The following is a 10325-nucleotide window of genomic DNA, read 5'->3' as shown; positions in this document are numbered from 1 at the left end:
CTGTAATTAAAGGTAAGCAAACTTCCCTCCTATTATTCGATGGCTATACAGTCCATTTTGCTCACGGAGTGACCTAATTCTCGCAAGAGTTGCGAGAACTAGGTCAAGACTTACTCCGGAAGGAGGCGGGGTGGGGGGCAGAAGATCCACGCAAGTCTTGGCCTAGTTCTCGCAACTCTCGCGAGAATTAGGTCACTCGGTGAGCAAGATGGACTGATAGCCATCGAAGTTATGGAGGTACGTTTGCTTACCTTTAATTACAGTCGCTGATTGATGAAAAACTCTATTAACTGTAAACATACGTGGCTAATGAATCTTTTCAACGATACATCATGGTAACATTGTTCTGTTTGCTTACGGAGATGGGGAAGGGTCCAGCAATGTGAGCTTGATATCACATGACAACATGGCGCCTTTTGGTGTGGTACCTTGGCAGGTGTAGGTGCCTGCAAGGTCAGAGGTCATATTGTCTATCTCCAGCTCGTGGGTCAGACCGGACGTACGGGTGTGGATTCCTTTGTTCAGCGGCAGGGACTCGTTGTTCAGCAACCAATGGGCATCGTCCACTTAAAAATTCAAACAAAAAGCAGTTGTGATCAAAACGTTTCCAAAGCATGTATATTGCGTGTTGGCACTAGCAATCTGTAACTCACATATTGTCTAGTACATATAAACTTAGGTGTTCTCACATCAAAGTCTTTTTTCTGTACCATACCCATTCAATGATACCGGGCCCTGATAGAGAACTAAGGTTGATATTTCATGACACTGACAGTGACAACTTATCAAAATACATGTATATGCATTATTTCATCTGTCTGTGAGCGTTAAAAGTGGAATGATATTTGGGATAAAGCAATCGGTATTACATTGATATCTACGGCATTATATTCACACATTTACATGATCATTTAAGACTTAATTAAAGTGGTTATAAACGCCATAGAAACAAACTGCACGGGGATTCCATAAATATTGGAACCCCCAAAGTTAGGCCAGCCAGTAAGCGTGGGGCTTGTTACTGTACCATTTTAAACCGATCAAAGTATGATGAAATTATAGTAACGTGCAGTAGACGTCAATAGAATACAGACTGCCTAAATGAGTCAAGTTATATAAAAGTAAAATACACACCTTCTCCGTTGACCGTCAAAACGACCGGTAGTCCTTCTCGGACCACCGCAGAAGTGCCTGACCGGATGCTTGGATCAGCGAGAGACAACTGCATTGGTATAGGCTCTCCCTCCCGCCGCTCCTCGCCAATGGCACCACCATCAGCTGCTGAAAATAAAAGGCATTGAGTATAGTTAGTTAGTTAGTTAGTTAGTTAGTTAGTTAGTAATGAGTATAGTTGCATGTTGCAAAACATGTCTAACAAGCTTTCTTGTTAACAAATGGTATCTTAACGATACCGGAGGTGTCAATAGTTTAAAACTAGACAATGCAAAGCACATTTCTTTGTCAACCGAACCGTAGCATCATACCAGATTCTATCTTTAATATCAAATGATAGTGCAGTTTGGGTGATGTTATAAGAAGCACTAGTCTCATTTAATAAAACAACAAGGCGTTCGTTCCATCAGCAAAGGCAGACTGATACCGGCTGTGCATTGTGGATTATGATACTGTCTCAACATTTTCCGGTGCGGTTGATTTTTCTTACGATGTACATATTACATATTGGTCACAGGGTCATAACTGTACCTTGCCATTGGACAACGCCATGCCCTTGCTTCATCTCGCTGGTGTGATGGGTCTTTGTTACTGGTGCAAAGAAGAAAGCAAGTAAATACCATACACGTGCTGCAGCTAAACATCACATTTATCTGAAGACATTCATTGAAATATAATTGATTGGTTACATTTTCTTACGCCAATGCAGTTTATACCATATGCCTGTAACTCGTTGATAAAAAAAAATTCAAATCCCATTTTGGTCAGAACGCTTCTAAAACATCAGTCATCATTCAAGCTAGCGCAAACGATAAAAGATCAAATTAACAATGTGTGATCAGTTTCAATTCTGATGACAATGTCTTTGAAGTAGTAAGGTAAGTACTTGAGCATTCATACTAGCAACATGGACGGTTACAGGGTATATTTGATGTTCAGAGGACCATTTTTTTAGCTAGTCAAAGCAAATCATTATAACCATGGGTAAAAAAAAGAAACATGAAGTTGCGATATTGCTAGAGCCTTTTGGAAGGAGAGCGAAAATAGATTCAGGGCCTTATACGAACCAGATGTGTGGGTGAAGAGGCGTGTTTCCCTGTGAATTTCCTGACGGTAACTTTTGCTGTCAAATTCACTGTACGCCTTCGTTGCGTTGTCAACGCTTGTCTCTTCCAGCAGTACGCTTTTGCTTAGGTCCAGTCCTTCTTCTGAAATGTAAAAGGTTGGTTTTGCAATGATCGACAGTTGGATGTTAATGAAGTCTTGCCAAGAACGACTGTGTTCTTACATCCCGAGCCTTTGAATTCACCAGTGACGTCGACTGCCGCGAAAAAATAGCGTGAGGTTCTATTGAAAACGTACTCACTCATGGCATGGTATTCTCGCTCATCCTGAGAAACCCCTCCCTTGTACAGTTCCAGGCTCTTCTGCATCTTGCACTCTGTGGCCAGGTGGAGCCTAGGTGTTTCTGCAGGTTGTCTCTCCACCTGGTGGCTGTCCTCCCTCTGCGTCTCCTCCATTCTCTCGGAGTCCTCTCCGTGACCCGTAGTGTCCACCTGTTGTCCTGTAGCCTCGCTACGTGTCTTGCCTATAGTAAACATTTGTATAGAAAACGTGTGATGATGTGATATCGTTAACCCTTAAACTGCCAGAGTTCCAGCCCTATAAAATGCTATTAGTTCCAGGGGTGGCCGCTGACCTCCGAAAAGAGACCCCTGAACAAGGCCGAAGTCCCTACATTTGGGGGTACGTACGCTACACGCGCGCAAAGCTGCTTCGGGGGAATACGCTATCCCGGTTATAACCGGGCACGGCTCACAGGGCATGTATATTTTTATTTCAACCTTTATTTAACCTTGACACGTCATTCGGCCTGAGCCGTTCTTCAAGATTTCAAGGGTGGGGGAGGTCAGAGGTCTAAATACCTTCTAAATACAATGCAGTACACAAAATATACAATTCAACATTCCATAGATCCTTTCGTATTCAACATAATTTCAGTCCATCTCGATAGTCCATAGTTACATAATTTCTAGTCGAGTCAAGTTCTTAAACGACGATAAAGAGGGCGCCTGCCTCAAGTTCTGCCTCAGACTATTCCACAGAACTGTGCCGGATATGTCCGGGTTTGGCAGTTGATGAAAGCTGATTGCACACGATAGCGAGACAAATTGAGAAAACAATGTTGTACCCTGCAGAAGTTCCACCAGGTGAGCCTGGCTCTGATTCTCCCGCAGGGCTCCGCAGAACGTGAAGAAGTCAGGGTCATCACGTGACTGTAGGAGGTGGACAATGCGCCTGTTCTTCTCCTCACGTGAGTCTGCACTTGACACATATTCACTCATGGCGTCGGTGAAGACCTGTTTATTGGGAAATGGGAAGGCAAAACAAAGACAAGAATACTCTGACACAAAAGTTATATGCCAACAACTGTGGGTGATTGCAGCAACATATCATATGTTTGTTATGATGTTTGTTATACATCGCTACAAGCAGTTGCATGTATAATTAATATCAATCTTCTCTTCATTTGGCAATGAAGATCCATGTGAGACAAAAGGTCCTATCTCCTTGAACTGAATGTTGTTTTACAAATTCTGTAATTTTGAAAACTTTTACCTTTTGCTTGGAGAGATGGGCCAGTGTTATATCAGGGTCCATCTTTTCAACCAGGACAGTTTGATGTGGCATTAGCTGCTCGCGAAGGTCAACAGACAGTCCTGGTGGTTACAAAATATGCATTTCTTCAGCAAAAAAAATGCATAACTATCAACTGTTTATTAGGTATTTTATCTACTTCAATAACCGTCAAGATTATTCAAATACGTACCAGGTCCTTCCAAGGTGTCTGCCAGCCAGTACAGCATCTCCACCTCCCGAAGTGCAGTGCAGTATCCTTCAAAGGCATCATCCTCTCCAAACGTCAGGTTATCCAGGAGCACCATGTTACGGTCTTCTCGAGTACGTGGCCTGAAATACGTGCATCAAATGTGACCGATCAAAGATACTGAAAACGCCAGTGTACTTGCAAGACACTGTATATTCGCAAACAAATTTAGAAAAGGCTGTTGAAAAAATTCTAGAGACTTGAACTTTGTGGCCACGAGAAGCAACTTTGAGTTTGGAATTTGGCGCTCATAGTATTGAGAGGGAAAACATTTGCTGTCACTATGATGGCACTATACACTACATAACAATAATACAATGTCATATAATACACATAATAATAAATATTCTAGCAGACAGGTACGGAAATTTGACTTTTGGTTTTCTGCAATGTTGTGCATTCCCATAACGTAAACACGGCTCCCTTACTCTTTGATGGGGCTCATGCCAGTTGGGAACCGCACCTTCCTGGAGGCCAGGAACGCGGTAATCTTGTCGGGGTTTTGCACGTGTGTAACAACGTCAAGTCGGTAAACCTTCAGCATCTCTTGGTGATCCCTTCTCATAGCTGTAATATACAAATGGCAGCATTTTCATATACAGCAACAATGTAGAAAGCCACGACAGGCGACACTTAAAAGAAATGAGTCTGGTAGTATATTCTTGGAATGACCATATTGAAAACGTTGCTGTATGAAAGAAAACCTTGAACCTTGAACGTGGACATCAGGGATGTCATCGCGGTTCGCAATGGATTCTTCTTCTCCACCCCGCTTTGAACTCCTTAAGAGAGCGAAGCTCTGCTGTGGTGATGTTGCTGATTTAAAAAAAAAAAACACTGACATCAATATCTTTATTTTGTTCGTTAGAAACCATAGTTATTTACTACCTAGTTAAAGAATACCACCAGTTCTGGTAATTAAGCACATTCTCGATAAATTGGTCACCTTTGTAATGCTTGGATTCCGTCCGGTCGAAACAGGTCCAGCAGGTGCAACAGGGGCAGTATGTCCCGCACAACCCCAGCCATAGGCAGCAGCAACAGCACTGGAAGATCAACGACAGTCGGTATCCAAAATAATGAAATTCGGCTGTTGTTTTTGTTCTTGCCTTGGTAAGTTGTCATACAATGGAAATAACAAGAAGAGAGGTGTTCGTGATTATGAAATTTCGTCTAAGCTGTGAAAAAATCAACTATTGCTCGTATAAAGCACAATGAGAGTTGTTTTTAGTCGTAATGTCGTGATTTGCTGCAGACTGGTAGATTTTTTGGAGCAATTTGTGTGTCTGCAATTTTCTCAACGTCTCAATGTTCACCCTGGACAGGTCAAGAAAAGAATATCGAGTTTCGTTTTACACGTCTTCCTAAGTTTCCACAGACATGTGGAGAAAATTGGGCAATAGTGCAACACATTTGCCACTTGGTCAGTGGCTGTCTGTTAATACTCACCAAAAAGTAGTTACTCAAGCAACTGGGTATGGTTTTGGAAACGGTCAGACGTTTCAACTGAAATCCAACAGTTTTCGTCAGTGACACTGAAGTGATCTGGAAGAAACAGGTCTTTTATACTCTAACTATGAATGAAGACAATTCCAGATGTCCAATAGGAAACGTTGTAAGACAATTCAGACTGAAGACAATTTGGATTCCAAAGGAAACAAAGGTAAGGCAAAGTCAAGCTGAAGACCATTCGGATTTCAAAGGATAAGGCTAAGACACAGTTAATGCAAATGAATCAATTATTACCTGGATGTCTAACCTACATCGACATGTCTGTTAATATTTTCTTACATTTTCCCTACATCTTGTTCGATAATTTTGAACGTATGAAGAATTATCTAACCAGTAGGATCAACAACAATAGAAGCACAATCAGCAGTGGAAGTAGCCACGTCAACAGTTGGCTGGTGACACGGGGTTCTGGGGGGTCCACAATGAATCCATCAAATATCGTCCATGGACCCCATATACCTCCAGTGCTCCTCGCACGAACCTGGAAAGAATGAAGTATCTTTTATTCATTTATATGTTTGAAAAAAAAGACGAAAATATTGAAAGGAAATCAAAAGGCCCATATCTTTGACTGGTTTGCCCATCGGAGGACCAAAATAATGTTGTTCTTTAGTAAGCGACCCCTTGTTCCCTTATCGTACCATTTATCAGAAATGGCTCCCTGTAAAGTCAGAGATGTCTCTGACATACCGCACAGGCCATGTAATGAAATATTCCCTTTCACCTTATTTTCTTCTTCAAAACGTCAAAGTATAACTGTCCTTTTCTTTTACACAACCAGTTTTTCTCACCTGCTGACGTTTCGCTACACATAGCGGCGAGAAGCAGAACTCCAGTTAGAAGCTCTGAGGAAGATGTCTGACAAACATCGAATCGTCAGCAGGTGAGAAAAACTGGTTGTGTAAAAGAAAATTCCTATGTCCTATGATCTATGATCTACTAACGTGATGAAATTATTTTCGGATATAACTGTCCTGTATATACGTAGTTTCATCTCATTGGTGAACTTTTTATGGTAATTTGTCTTACCCGGTATGTGTAACCACCTGAGTCGCCATTTAACCCATCAATCCGCACTGTTGTCTCCGCAGGACCGACATCAACGGTTCTCGTGTCTCCTCCGTTCTTCCGGATGGCCTGCACTTGATACCCGCCTATCACAGCACCGTAATATTCTAGGGGCGGGTCCCAGTCTAGCACAGCGTAACCGTCCCCACTGCCTGTCAGTCTAATGTTTCTCACATAGGATGGAGCTGGACAGAATGAAATATTCCTTCAGGTTGCTATACATCGAACACTGATACCATATACATACATGGATCGAGGGTACACTTCTAAGCAATGGGACATAATCAAGTGCCATGGCTCAATGTTCTTTATTAATGTGATCAAACTTCTTGCCAGTGCTGAGCATTTTCAACTTTAAGGTCCAGTAAGGGCATTATACAATGTCATTGTTTTTGTGTTATGAAAAAATACAATTGATGGACTTGATTGAATGAGAGGACACATCATCGCTAGGTGAGATACAGTTGTGATTGTGTGGGTGCCATCCTCTCGCTAGTTCACGATAGCTTTTATAGTACACACCATGTACCAGTATGGTAGCTAGTCTGCACTAATAGGGAAGGTACATAGGCGTGTAGAAAGCAATATCAAGTTGTTTTCAAAATCCTGGTTGCGTCAGGCTCTCAGCTTTGACCTTAAGGTTCGCTCCCACCGCACTTGTGTCAAGCTTAAGGTGCCCTCTCACTGCACTTGCGTCAAGCTTGCGTCACTGCGGGGTTCGTTCGCTGCGTCAATGTTTGATATTATCTCCGATTTGTTATAATTTAGATATTGTGTAATTCGTAAAAGTAAAACTAGTTTAACTTAGAAGACAACGAAATACACAAAAAAATCGTTATTTATCTATGAAATTCGTTGAATATCTTTCGAAACCCGAAGTGACGCAAGAGTGACGCAAGTGCTGTGAGAGTGCACCCTTACGTCACTGCGGGGTTCGAAAGATACTCAATTAATTTCAGAGATAGAGAATGGATATTCTTTCTTTTTGTGTATCTTGTCGTCTTCTAAGTCATATTTTACGTATTACGCAATATATGAATTATAGAAAATGGGAGAAAATAACTAGTGACGCAGTGACGCAGTGAACGAACCCCGCAGTGACGCAAGCTTGACACAAGTGCGGTGGGAGCGCACTTTCATTAGTCATCTCGAATGTTACCATGCAAACCGTACCTCCCGAGTGAAGTTCTGCAGAGCTTCTTGTCCTGCCGTACCGGTTTGATATTGAGCACTGATAGGCGCCGCTATCTTCTTCGGTTAGGTCGATGATTTGAAGTGACGCTGTGTTACTGGTTTGCGTCATTCTGTACCTGCCTCCTCCCTCCAGAATCTACATTAAAAAATACAAAAGTTGTATGTTGTTATGATACTAGAACTTCGTGTATACATCTAAGTTTGTTTTTTTTACCTTTTCATGGGCTTGGGTAGTCCTTCTGCTATGGTCCACAGGTAAGAAGATCTATTAAAATGTGTTTATTAATGTCATACAGATATACAGTCAAACCTGCCCAAGACGACTATCCGGGCGACCGGGCAAATGCGGTCGATTTGGTCAGGTGGTCGGTTAGAAGAGTATCGACTCACAACATGCCCGATGCATAGTATAAATGGTTTCCGTTGTGCTTAATGGCAAATAGCAAGCACGCGCACGTGCATCCGCCGTTATTTTATTTTGAACATAACATCGTAATGGTAGTCAAAATCCGACGCAAACTGGCCGAATTCGGCACAAAATCGCGCTAGTTATCATTGAAAATCGATGACACGTCAGATTTGAAAATGACGCGGTTGTGATGGGCAGGGATCTGGTCCAAATTTTCGGCGCTCGCGGTTGCGTTGGTCAGGTGGTCGTTGTGAAGAGGTCGCTTAATTTTTACGTGAATGGGGAAAATTTTCGGGACCGAGAAAAACCGGTCGTAATGGCTAGGTGGTCGCTAAGATGAGGTGGTTGCTTGGGCAGGTTTGACTGTATGTGATTTAACGACCTGATGAAACTATTCGCACAGTTCAATTGCAATGGATAATCTTTGACAACTTTTTAGACCTATGATTATTGGACATCGAATTCTGTTGCATATTTGTGATATTTCTCTATGATTTCCCTGTTCTTTTTCGTTTCACTTAAATGGTGAGTTATTTGAACGTATGGACCACGAACCTCGGCGTTATGCAGCCAGATGACGTCCACAGGATCTGTGGTATCCCCTACATCCCAGGCAACGTCCCATGTCACCGACTCCCCCAGGCCTAGGCGGTGGTTCTGGTCAGACAAGTCCTTTGAAAACTGAGGTCTAGCTGTAGGGGGTAAAATAGAGAAAAAAACTTCTCTTTCTTCTCTCAAATGACAAAAAAAGATTATACGTAACCTCTAATTTCAAAAGAAATGGATTGTAAATAGAGAAAGCTTGACTGATCATAATTCAATGTGGTACTTGTAGTGAATCAACACTTCAATGGTCAGTAAAAAGTTACCATTAACGATGAGTTGAGTTCTCTGTGATCGTGTCCCCAGACTGTTGGTAGCGGTAACCTCATAGAATCCTGCGTCTTCTCGCTGAACATCGGAGATGTTTAAAGCTCTGTTCCAGGTCTCCATTGTCAGTCTATCCACTGGCGGCATAGCAACTTCATTGCCCTGCGCGTCCAGACGCCGCCACATCAAGGTTGGTATGGGGCTTTGCAGTAGAACAGAATAGGTATGAGAACGTAGTGTAATCGAGACTCGTATGTAAAGCTAAGGGCATAACCCGGTGTATGTGTAATTTGTCCGTACGATTGTTTGGAAGGCCACGTCCGCCAGGTATTTCTGAAAACGTTGAGGCTGTCCAGGGCAAGCGCGTGGGGGGTTGGGGGCGGGGGGTGGAATCATCAGCCCGATGTCACACAAAGTTTTGCCTGCAGGTAAAGTTCTCTAGTGGGTCTACCGAAAGTGACAAAAGAAGCGAAAGGGAACGAAAGGGAACGAAAAGAAACAAAAAGGAAAGTACCGAAAGGAACGAGGAACGAAAGGGAACGAAAAGGAACGAAAAGGAACGAAAAGGAAAGTACCGAAAGTGCGAAAACGTTCCTTTTCGTTCCTTTTCGCACTTTTGGTACATCGTACGGCGTGCCTGCGTGCTCCAAAATCCGTTGGATTCCCTTCGAGTTCGCACGAAGGCGGTACGTACCACTCACGCTTCCGAAAGATTGCCCACGTTTCGGCACATAGACAGGACATATTTGCACGTTCGGCGGGTTGTGCCCACTGCTTAAAGGAAGAACCATCTAAAAGCAATAGTCTTTGGAGTGTAAAGTAAATCTAGTTTTGCAAGTCTAGTACAACAGTTTGGGAAAACAAGATTTTAATGCGATGGTGATAATGCAATATAGCCCTTGTTCAAATCCGAGAGTGGGAATGTGGGGAAAATGTCTCACTTTCCGTAAGCGAATCCCTCCATCAGGACGATGGCATGGGTGACGGACGACACCGAGTTCCCCTCGTGTAGAACCAGGTTGGGCGCCGACTGGGACGGGGCTAAGAATAAAAACACGTGGCGATGCCTCAGTTTACCAACTACTCATAACTTCCATATTTTAACTGCACATGCTAGCAAAACATATGTTACCTATCATTTTTATGGAAGGTTGCTAAAAAGTGTAATAAAAGAGTGGTTTGTGACAACGATAACCAATAGAAATGGAATTG

At 42.7% G+C, this 10325-nt stretch overlaps 2 protein-coding genes across 2 annotated transcripts; both read right to left on the bottom strand.

Moving 5' to 3' along the window:
* Positions 1-342: 342 nt before the first annotated feature.
* LOC118422962 lies at positions 343-4994 on the bottom strand. The gene is made up of 10 exons (XM_035830849.1): positions 4772-4994; positions 4489-4627; positions 4004-4143; positions 3793-3893; positions 3365-3533; positions 2540-2761; positions 2241-2381; positions 1705-1764; positions 1135-1281; positions 343-566 (listed from the first exon to the last, which is right to left on the bottom strand). The coding sequence occupies exons 1-10, from the start codon at positions 4902-4904 to the stop codon at positions 355-357; spliced, it is 1464 nt and encodes a 487-aa protein (XP_035686742.1). The 5' UTR covers positions 4905-4994; the 3' UTR covers positions 343-354.
* A 900-nt stretch (positions 4995-5894) lies between these two features.
* On the bottom strand, positions 5895-8929 carry LOC118422961 (twitchin-like). Its single transcript, XM_035830848.1, has 4 exons — positions 8799-8929; positions 7814-7970; positions 6602-6825; positions 5895-6053 (listed from the first exon to the last, which is right to left on the bottom strand). The coding sequence occupies exons 2-4, from the start codon at positions 7941-7943 to the stop codon at positions 5895-5897; spliced, it is 513 nt and encodes a 170-aa protein (XP_035686741.1). The 5' UTR covers positions 7944-7970; positions 8799-8929.
* Between the last annotated feature and the right edge of the window lie 1396 nt (positions 8930-10325).

This window comes from Branchiostoma floridae, chromosome 9, assembly GCF_000003815.2.
Source record: "Branchiostoma floridae strain S238N-H82 chromosome 9, Bfl_VNyyK, whole genome shotgun sequence".
Taxonomy (NCBI): Eukaryota; Metazoa; Chordata; class Leptocardii; order Amphioxiformes; family Branchiostomatidae; genus Branchiostoma; species Branchiostoma floridae.
The sequence above is the reverse complement of the archived record's forward strand: the minus strand, read 5'-3'. Positions and strand labels throughout refer to the sequence as shown.

Excerpts from the sequence above, each read along its gene's own strand:
- LOC118422961 (XM_035830848.1), bottom strand. The coding sequence starts at position 7,943 with ATGACGCAAACCAGTAACACAGCGTCACTTCAAATCATCGACCTAACC. Across the intron at positions 6,826-7,813 it reads TGCAGAACTTCACTCGGGAG|CTCCATCCTATGTGAGAAAC; the intron begins GTACGGTTTGCA and ends CATTCTGTCCAG. Across the intron at positions 6,054-6,601 it reads CAGGTGGTTACACATACCGG|GTTCGTGCGAGGAGCACTGG; the intron begins GTAAGACAAATT and ends CATTCTTTCCAG.
- LOC118422962 (XM_035830849.1), bottom strand. The coding sequence starts at position 4,904 with ATGTCAGTGTTTTTTTTTTTTAAATCAGCAACATCACCACAGCAGAGC. Across the intron at positions 3,534-3,792 it reads CCCATCTCTCCAAGCAAAAG|GTCTTCACCGACGCCATGAG; the intron begins GTAAAAGTTTTC and ends CCCAATAAACAG. Across the intron at positions 1,282-1,704 it reads TGGCGTTGTCCAATGGCAAG|CAGCTGATGGTGGTGCCATT; the intron begins GTACAGTTATGA and ends TTTTATTTTCAG.